Below are 10,344 nucleotides of genomic sequence, written 5' to 3' on the forward strand. Positions count from 1 at the left end.
GACTTCATCCTATGGGTGTGGGGATGCAGGTAGAGAGCTTTCCTGCTCAGGGAGAGCAGAATGTGGAGAGCTCTGGGCACAAGGGAGTGAGGGTCAGATCTGAAAGGTCCTCAGCTGGGCTGACACAGATGGCAGAGAGAAGAGCTGCGTGGGATGGTCTGGAGAGTATGGGCCTGAAAGGGAAGCCTCGTGAATGAACTTGAACTTGGTCTTTAGGGCACAGAGGTTGAAATAGGGGAGTCACGTAATCAGCCGCCTGTTTTATGAAGATCACGGCAGCAGCTATTTATTTGGCAAGTGATCAAAAGGGGATCAGTCCAGGGCTTCCCTGGTGGCGCACTGGTTGAGAGTCCGCCTGCCGATGCAGGGGACGCGGGTTCGTGCCCCGGTCCGGGAAGATCCCACATGCCGTGGAGCGGCTGGGCCCGTGAGCCATGGTCGCTGAGCCTGCGCGTCCGGAGCCTGTGCTCCGCAACGGGAGAGGCCACAACAGTGAGAGGCCCGCGTACCACAAATAAAACCCCAAAAAACTGACCACGTGGTTGGCACTCGGGTTCTGGTGAGCAGTGATGGTGGCCTGGACTTAGAAGTGGCAGAATGTGGGAACTTGGGCCACATTTAGCATGTTGTGCCTATTCCCAATTACCAGACAAACAGAACAAAAACCGCATCATGACACTTCAGGTATTCATTAAAATTTTTTTTCTGTGTCTCCGTGTCCTGCCTCCACCCACATTAATTCTACATACTCTTGGCACAAACATCCTTTCCTTGGGGAAGCCGCCTTCAACCCCCAGACGGCTGCTCCCACAGCATCCTATATGTCCCTGACTGTAGCTGTTACAATGCTTTCTCATACTTACAGGGTCAGCCTGTCTCCTCTGCTACACTGAACTCCATGTGGTCAGGGGCTCTTTCCGGATACTGTTCTGTTCTTAGTGCCTAGTACAGTGCCTGGCATATACTGGGTGTGCCACAATTTGTTGAATGGATGAATAAATGAATTATTAATTCAGATAGGTGGGATCTCTGTATTTTAGCGGGAGGATTCAGAACATTTTAATGGGATCCAAGCTAATGCCTATCTTTTCCCCCCTCAATACAGTGTGATATTTTTAGGAACAACAAAAAGACAATTAGTGAGTAAAATATTGGCTTTGATGATTTTTAAAATGATTGTAGATATCACTCCATACTTCTAATATTTCTTCTTTATTTATTTATACTGAGATCATTGACATTGAACATTGTCTTAGTTTCAGGTATACGACATCATGATTTGCCTCTCCCACACACCTTGATGTGGCCCTTTTATCGTTTGTTGTGAAGTGTCATTCAGCTGGTTTTCAAGTCTTTTTCAGAGAGAATTGTTCCATTTGTAGCTGTAGATTAGGTGGGCCTCTGGGAGGAGGGGGTTCTGGATCTTTCTACACCGCCATCTTGGACTGCCCTCAGTATTTCTAATATATAAGCTAAAGAGCCCAATAGCCACATTTTAAACAAATATTTATAAATAGGAACACCAATTCTCTGGCCATTTATTTTGAAACAGAGGCAAATTGCCTTGCTGAGAATTGAAGAGCCCTGAAAATCTGGCCTCTCCTCTCAGCCATCCTTACTTCCAGTGCCATCCACCTGGAAAGGCCTGGATGATCGGGTCTTTCTCCCGTCCTCCAGTGTGTGCTGGTGTCACCTCGCTGCTCATGGAAGTCGCTGTCTGGAAGCATGGTCCATTGTGACTACTTTCCAGTGTTAAAGATCTTGTTCTTCCCGGGAGCATCAGTGCAAATTTACCCTTCGTAACATTTTTCTTGGCTGGTGTAGACATTCTAGAAGTTCACCTCAGCCATGGCTCAGTTCAAACATCTTCTCTGGGTGAGGAAACTTGCCCGATGGAGTCAGGGCTAGAACCTGGATCTTCCCATTAAGGCCACTTGCTTCCTACGGTTCCCAGCAATGTCCTCCTCCGCCTTTACACTGAACACACAGGCCACACGACTCAGTCCTTGACTCCACGCTCTGTTGTTCTTTGGTTGTCTTATATGCTCAGTCTTACCTGTGTGACAAGGCATGTGACAAGGCAGTAAAGTCTTTAAGAGCAGAGATTGTGTGACATGTGGTTGCTTTCCCCACCAGCATCAGGACTCTGTGTGTGTGTGTGTGTGTGTGCGTGCGTGTGCGTGTGTGTGTGTGATAGTAGAAGCCAGGTGGCAGACACTCCCTAACACAGCCACACCCAAGACACATTGCTTTCGCTTGACCACCAGACCCTGGAGGTCCACGCGGGCCTCACACAGCGACTCAAGTCCAGAGAGCTTAAATAATGAAAGAAATGGATGTGTTGGGTGTGTGCCCTACCTCACCAACTTTTGACAGCTTTTCTTGTTTTTTTCCTTCCTTTTTAAATCTTAATTGCGTTTTTATTTTTATTATGGTATATTTTTCTGTACATTGATCAAATGCGTGGCTTTATTTTATTTATTTATTTTTTTGCTGCTCTGTGTGGCTTGCAGAATCTTAGTTCCGTGACCAGGGATCTGAACCCACGCCCTCGGTAGTGAAAGTGTGGAGTCCTCACCACTGGACCACCAGGGAATGCCCTGGGAAGCTTTTCTTTAACTGAAGGATCGACACGTTTTGTTGACAGAATCGGACAAGGATTTTACCTATGTTCAGAGACAGGAATGAAATAACACAAGGGGACATATTTGGGATGTTTACCATCGTTCTTTTGGGGGGCGGGGGGCGAGTTGTTCGTGTGTTTTCATTCTCCCTGTTCTCTCCCCATTCAGCTTATCTGTTTTCCCTCCCATCAGGGTTTCCTGCTGCGGGGCTCTTTCTCCGTCACTGTGAGTGTGGCCTAATCGAAGACAGAGGGGATGAAGTCCATCCTCGATGGCCTTGCAGATACCACCTTCCGAACGATCACCACAGACCTCCTCTACGTGGGTGCCAATGACATTCAGTACGAAGACATCAAAGGCGACATGGCATCCAAATTAGGTTACTTCCCGCAGAAATTTCCTTTAACTTCCTTCAGGGGAAGTCCCTTCCAAGAAAAGATGACTGCGGGAGAGCACCCCCAGTTAGTCCCAGCAGACCAGGTGAACCTCACCGAGTTTTACAACAAGTCTCTGTCCTCCTACAAGGAGAACGACGAGAACATTCAGTGTGGGGAGAACTTTATGGACATGGAGTGCTTCATGATTCTGAACCCCAGCCAGCAGCTAGCCATCGCCGTGCTGTCCCTCACGCTGGGCACCTTCACGGTCCTGGAGAACCTGCTGGTGCTCTGCGTCATCCTCCACTCCCGCAGCCTCCGCTGCCGGCCTTCTTACCACTTCATTGGCAGCCTGGCCGTGGCAGACCTCCTGGGGAGCGTCATCTTCGTCTACAGCTTCGTCGACTTCCACGTGTTCCACCGCAAAGACAGCCCCAACGTGTTTCTGTTCAAACTGGGTGGGGTCACAGCCTCATTCACGGCCTCCGTCGGCAGCCTGTTCCTCACGGCCATCGACAGGTACATATCTATTCACAGACCCCTGGCCTATAAGAGGATCGTCACCCGGCCCAAGGCCGTGGTGGCGTTTTGCCTGATGTGGACCATCGCGATTGTGATCGCCGTGCTGCCTCTCCTGGGCTGGAACTGCAAGAAACTGCAATCCGTGTGCTCAGACATTTTCCCTCTCATCGACGAGACCTACCTGATGTTCTGGATTGGGGTCACCAGCGTGCTGCTGCTCTTCATCGTGTACGCCTACATGTACATTCTCTGGAAGGCGCACAGCCACGCCGTCCGCATGATCCAGCGCGGTACCCAGAAGAGCATCATCATCCACACGTCCGAGGACGGCAAGGTGCAGGTGACCCGGCCGGACCAAGCCCGCATGGACATCAGGCTGGCCAAGACCCTGGTCCTGATTCTGGTGGTTTTGATCATCTGCTGGGGTCCCCTGCTCGCAATCATGGTGTACGACGTCTTTGGGAAGATGAACAAGCTCATTAAGACAGTGTTTGCCTTCTGCAGCATGCTCTGTCTGCTGAATTCCACCGTGAACCCCATCATCTACGCTCTGCGGAGCAAGGACCTGAGACATGCGTTCCGGAGCATGTTCCCCTCGTGCGAAGGCACCGCGCAGCCTCTCGATAACAGCATGGGGGACTCGGACTGCCTGCACAAACATGCCAACAATGCAGCCAGCGTCCACAGGGCCGCGGAGAGCTGCATCAAGAGCACGGTCAAGATCGCCAAGGTGACCATGTCTGTGTCCACGGACACGTCTGCCGAGGCTCTGTGAGCCAGACGCGTCCCTGGCAGCACAGGAAAAGAAATTCTCTCTCTCTCTTTTTTTTAAAAGCTCAAAAACCCAGAAGAGTCTGTCGTCTCATCGGTTATATTTTTTTAAGTTGTCCGCGCTCAGTGAAAAGGTGATTGTCACCGTGATCAGTTTTCAGTTCTCTAACGTTTCCATAGTGTAGGTCCTCAAACTCAGTTCTCCGGGGGTTTACGGTGAAGAAAGGCTGTTGTTTAAGGGACGGGAAGGTCCTTCAAAGTCTCAATGAAATAGGAGAGAACCTTTGGCTACACAATTGGAAGCCCAAATACCCATAGAAAAAGGCCATCAAATGAGTAATGCCTTTGTAATCACAACTTTCATTATAATGTGAAATGTACTTGTCCGGAAGTAATCAGAGATGTCCATTTTTACAACAGTTATAGTACTAAAGTAAAGCTATTTTGTAAAATGTAGTGTGTCCTGTGAGATGTGTATCAGTGTTTACCATGTGTTATTTATATTTGTCTAGTCCAGCAAAACTGCAAAGTGGGCTTCTACAAGAACAATGGCACATAAGCAGTGGATATATGCCAATGAGACCACTTTTTAAAACATTACTGCCCATGATGTAACTTTAGAAACCTTAATATTTTTTTCAAATATCTCTATTTAAATTTGACATTGAAATAACCATAAAGGTTTATTTTTCTGTTAATCCAACAAGAAGAATTTGAAGACTGTCCAAAGTCTTGAGCAGAATTCGTTGACACTTAAAAATTTCTTAGTCCAGCATTTTCATACGAGGACTTGTGTTATCTTCTGGACTATAGCTGTTCTGTTGGGTGATGGATTACAATCAGAACAGAAGAGAGACTGCATGTTGACTTTGGCTGACACCTCCGTCTTTCTTTAGACTTTAGCTCTTACTGGACCTCTTAAGACAGCATGTGTCAATCTTAATGTATGTTGTTATCACTGTGCAATTGCTGTTTTCTTGAAGAGTATTGCATCCTTATATTCCAGGTTTAAGTAGATTTCATGCCTGGGTGGCCAAACAACAGTCTTCATTTTTTCTTAATTGAAAAGAAGTAGTGTCTGGATCAGTAAAATTATACTGTGTGTGAGTGTGAATATAAATGTGTGTGTGTGTATGTGTGTGTGTGTGTGTGTTTCTATCCTGTAACTGTTCTAGTAATGTCCTAAAGTGAGAAAACTGTGACCACGTGTAAGCTGTTCCCCTTGCTGCACTCTTGCACATGAATTCAGTTTCTAAAATTGAGTTCTTCCAGAAATCTAGTTGATAAAAATACTGACCATAAGCCTTCAGAACCCTCTCCCTTTGAAATTGGGTCAAGTAGTACTAAACTGACCTTTAGGTATTTCACAAGACCAGCGTTTAGCAAGGAGTCATCTATAATGAGCCTTCAGGTCAAGGTCTGTGTTTACAGTGTTCATGTCGGGAAATGGGAGTGTTTTGGTTTCTGAGCACCTAATATTGATCAAGTCCACGGAGATGTAAGTCATTATAAGGGAAGTAGCTCTAAAATAAAACCCTCCAGTGGTAACATATTTTAGTTGTGTGTGTAGGCAGCGTGATCCCAGTTTAAGTAGCACTATACTTTGCTCACTGCAGTGGGACTACCAGATCCGGCTTATGTGGTAAGAAGACCTATCAGACGGTGGGTGAGACAGAAGAGGGCAGTGAGGACCTGACACACTCGTGATTGAGGCCTGGATGTCATACGGCTGCTTCTGCGCTTCGTGCAGATGCCCTTGGTGACAGCCCAGCGCCCAGCTTTGTCTGTGTAGGTTTGGGCTCTTTAAAGAACAGGCCTCTCCTCTGTTCCTGATTAACAAGAGGTGCTAAAGCATAAATATGAGCATGGCTTGCTTTCTTCTTACGCCCCGTTTCATACTCCTTAATGGTGCCACGGGTGCTCTGAATTAGGCCCTTTCCCAGTAAGCACTGATAATGCTTAAGAAGCCACCTGACTCTGACAAATTTTACTTACAAACTATCTTCTCCCTAAACAGATAAAGCATGGCTTTTGCAGGACCAGGAGGCCTGCATAGCCTGATGTAAAGCAGAGAGCTAGCATTTATCTGGTGATTGCTAGCTATGTGGTACCCAAGCAGCCTGATGGAACAATGTCCTTTCTTGCAGTGTAAGGCTGAATGTGGCTTGTGGGCCAAGCTGAGATGCCTTTAATTGTCTGTACGGCTCGAACCTGCCTGCTGGTTCCCTCACTTTACCTCTCTGTGATATGCAGATGATATGCTCAGTGTGCTAGAGGATTAATAAGATCTCTTTAGAAGAAGAAAAGATTATTTATGAAAAAACTCACCAGGGTCTAGTTTCCATTGAAGAATTGCCACTCTTTTGTTCTAAATTACCCTGAAGATTAATCCACACATCTCAGAGCTCACTAGGCAATACCAACGCTCTTCTCACAGCTATGAAGACCTGGTGAAGAGGAAATTCTTGTTATTGGTAGAAAAATTCCAGAATTCATTTTTGAAACTGTATTTGTGTGTATGCAATGTAGATTTTATAGTGTGTTGTGCTTATAAGATCTCAGTCATATATAATAAATTAAGGGACAACGGGGCTGACAGCACTAAACTTGGTGCTTATTGATATTCTAAGAAATATCTGTGAAATATCATCATGTATGTGTTACACCACCTTCATTTTAAAACATTTAAATGAGTTTGATTCACTCTGATACTTTTAATATCATTTCCTAACCCAAGTGACTCAAATGTTCTCCCCAATGAATATACTCATTAGCATTATTATTCAATAGTGTCATTCATTAATTAGTCCCTTAATGAGACCCACTGATTGACATATAATTTAGATTGCAGTAAGCTTTATAAGGTCTACCTGCAGAGTTATCTGCTCTCCTCTGAGGCTGACATATGTGTCCTGATCTTCCATTTCACCATCCTATATATCTTTAGATAGGGCCAAATGCCAACCTGCTCAATTTCTTCAGAGTAATGATGAGCCTTTCAATCCCAGACTAACAGTTTTCTTTAGAAAAGAAGGGCTGTCTCCAAGAACCCCTAATTTTCCACTCCGTATGAAATAAATGTAAAAGAAACACAGATCTGGAAGAAGCTACAGACATATGCCTACACTTGAGATGATCCCCAAGCCTCCCGTCACTTTGAGTCAGGTCTATGTGGCATTAAGTGTCATGGAATTTTGGCCGTCTAAACCCACACTGCAGGAGACAAGCCCAACCTCCAGATGAGAATTTTGGCCCTTGATGAGTGGCATTCTAGTTACTGTCCTCTTGATCGATTTCTGCCATCCCATGTCTGTAAAAGAGACCACCAATATCATGAGCAAAATTAGATGTCTCGTGTTCTAACTGTATATTTGTATGATATTTTAAAATCTCCTAAATGCTGGGCAACGGCTATTAACAATTGTCTTGCACTGGCCTTCTGATGAAATGTTAACAATGCCTATTGTAATATAGACAAAACATTTTATCTACTGGTTTGGGCTGAATGTATGTAAATAGGTTTTTAAAAAGTCAGATGTTTAAGCAGTAGCCTACAAATCAGTAATTTTCAGATAGGAGAGTTTCCTTACATTGCCGTGGCATCCTAAAAGCTATCTTCACGTAAACTTAGTGTACCAGGCCTGCTGAGGATCCAGAGTGCTCAAGAAAGGAAACCTTTCCTTGTAATAATATGAATTAAGATACCAGATGATCTGGATTCTTATTTCCAATGTTTCAAGTGGAAAACAAAGCTCTTTATTGTCTGTAAATCAAACATGATTACTTTTCCTCTTAGAAGAATATTGTATTGTTAGATGTTTGTTGAGCTGGTGACATCCTTGCAACCGCTGCAATATCTTTGTTAGTAATAAAACTTTGTACACAAGTACTAGTAAGATTGTTATTCAATGTAGCTTCAGTCATTAGATTACTATAGTGAAGTAGTACTAATGTAATATTTACAATGTATTAAGCCCACGCTATATTTTAGTTCAATGATGTAGTTAAATTGTTATTTATTCAAAGAGAAAACATCCCATCATGTCTATTGTCCGAAGTTACCTGGAATCAAATAAAAATTCTAGATTATCACAAAGAACATACAGTGTTTGTGAATTCTGCCTTATTTCACAGTCTGCTGTTAAAACACTTGGGGTTTAAATTCTAAAAGATTGATTTGTTCCCCAAAAGCAATGAAGACTTTATTTGAGAAATGGGTATAGACTGGATTAATATATTAATTTTTAACATAGGAAAAACATGCAAAAAACCATCATTTACATAATAAAGGACAAAAGCCTGCCATACATTTTATGTCATTATTTAATTAAAGCATTTAATGATTTTGAAGTAAATTAAAGCAAATGTACTATTCTCAATGTATAAATTAAGTTGGAACATAGCAGACAGTAAAATATATAAATTTAAAGAATTTATAACATACATTTGGAACCATGTGAAAAAGATAATTACTTTTCACCTTAACTTATAAAAACAAATTTTTATCTGAACAATAAGAGAAAATATTTTGAAATTGTTATAATGAAGTATCAATGAAAAAGCATTACAATTAAGTTTACACAGTATTACTGTCTGAAATAAAGTATGTTCGTAGTCAATTTTGAAAGAAGACTTTAAATTTTTCAAATGATGAATTGACAAATATTTGAAAATAGATTATCTTTATTTTCTTAATAGCTATAATTAAAACTCTTCATTCTTCTTTCATTAAACATTGTAGTTAACTGCATGAGATAAATGCTTCTAACAAAGAGCAAATGACGTGTTCTTAATTCTTAAATTTTATACTGGGGTTTGAAGGGAATAAGATACTTATTTCAATATCTTCACAAACATCTTGAAACTCAAAACTGATACCAATCAGTAATACATGTTGCCATCTATATTGAAATATACATTAAGAATGATGTAGAAACAGAAAACCAATTGAGGTATGCAAGAAGCGCCACAGTATGCCCCCAGATGGTTCCAACTGGAAAAATGTCACCATCCTTTTTAGAATATTCTATGGCAAGTGTTTCTCCTGGTTTGAAGGTGATAACATGTGAAGTTCTTGGTACAGTCTTGGAATATAGAAGGTGAGCAATACACATTATCTTTGTTCGTCAACCCCTTGTCCCTGGAATGCTGGTAAGGGAAATTTGGAGTGTACATATCTGATCAGTTTAGGAGGTAATGAAATGTGCAGCATGGGTGGGTCTCTGAACTTCTCAAAAATACAGGTTGGGTTACTTGTGAACTACTTCACAAGTTTCTGGGTAAGGCTGAGTAACGAATATAGAGGATTATAAGATATATAGTTCCCTGTGACATACCCAAAGGGAAAGAGAGTGACAGGAAGGAATGACAAATGGGATGAGTAATTAAAGTATACAGTTGCAGTCTCGGATTAAGAACCAAATGGAATTCTGGGACTCCCCAGTACTAACTGCAGCACCTTATTCATTGCTTTGAACGTGGATGCGCAAATATTTGTAGGACAATGGAATAATTTTTCTTTTAACTCTAAGAAATTAGATGACGAATGCAGCACTTCAGTTGTTTATTTTAATAATAACAATAACAGAATTGTTCCCATCTTTGGGTAAGCCTGATCCATTTGAAAATGTTTAAATGTTTACTACCTAGCACACAATCTTTTTGGCTAACATCAGAATCATGACAGATGCCAAAGATACCCAGCTTTGACTGACAGAGGCAGCTATTGTGCTGGTGAGAACACTGGAGAAGAAATTATTAGACCCAGGATGTAGTTCTGGATCAGTCACTTTCTAGCTATTTGGCCTTGGACAAGCTACAACTCTGACTTGCTTTTCTTATCAGTAAAAATGCCAGTTCTGAAAATGTCAGTAGCATCAGATGATGTAAAGTGTTTTGAAGAGCTTTGAAAACTATGAAGGGCTACACCGATGTAAGTATTGGAATTAACCCGTGTTCAAATAATTCATTTTATCGTATTCAACCAATATCTATACCAGTCCTTTAGCTCAGGGGTCCCCAACCCCCAGGCAGCAGACCGCTATTGGTCC

General features: G+C 42.6%; 1 protein-coding gene across 2 annotated transcripts in view; it reads left to right on the forward strand.

Annotated features, from left to right (window-relative positions):
- Positions 1–8,719, forward strand: part of CNR1 (cannabinoid receptor 1) — a 28,496-nt gene extending 19,777 nt beyond the window's left edge. For both annotated transcript variants that reach the window (XM_067702606.1, XM_067702607.1), the window contains exon 2: positions 2,817–8,719. In XM_067702606.1, coding sequence (XP_067558707.1) covers positions 2,880–4,298 — 1,419 coding nt within the window. In that variant the 5' untranslated portion in view covers positions 2,817–2,879 and the 3' untranslated portion in view covers positions 4,299–8,719. The remainder of the gene's footprint in view (positions 1–2,816) is intronic.
- Positions 8,720–10,344: the final 1,625 nt, after the last annotated feature.

The sequence above is a fragment of the Pseudorca crassidens genome, chromosome 13 (genome assembly GCF_039906515.1).
Source record: "Pseudorca crassidens isolate mPseCra1 chromosome 13, mPseCra1.hap1, whole genome shotgun sequence".
Classification (NCBI taxonomy): domain Eukaryota; kingdom Metazoa; phylum Chordata; class Mammalia; order Artiodactyla; family Delphinidae; genus Pseudorca; species Pseudorca crassidens.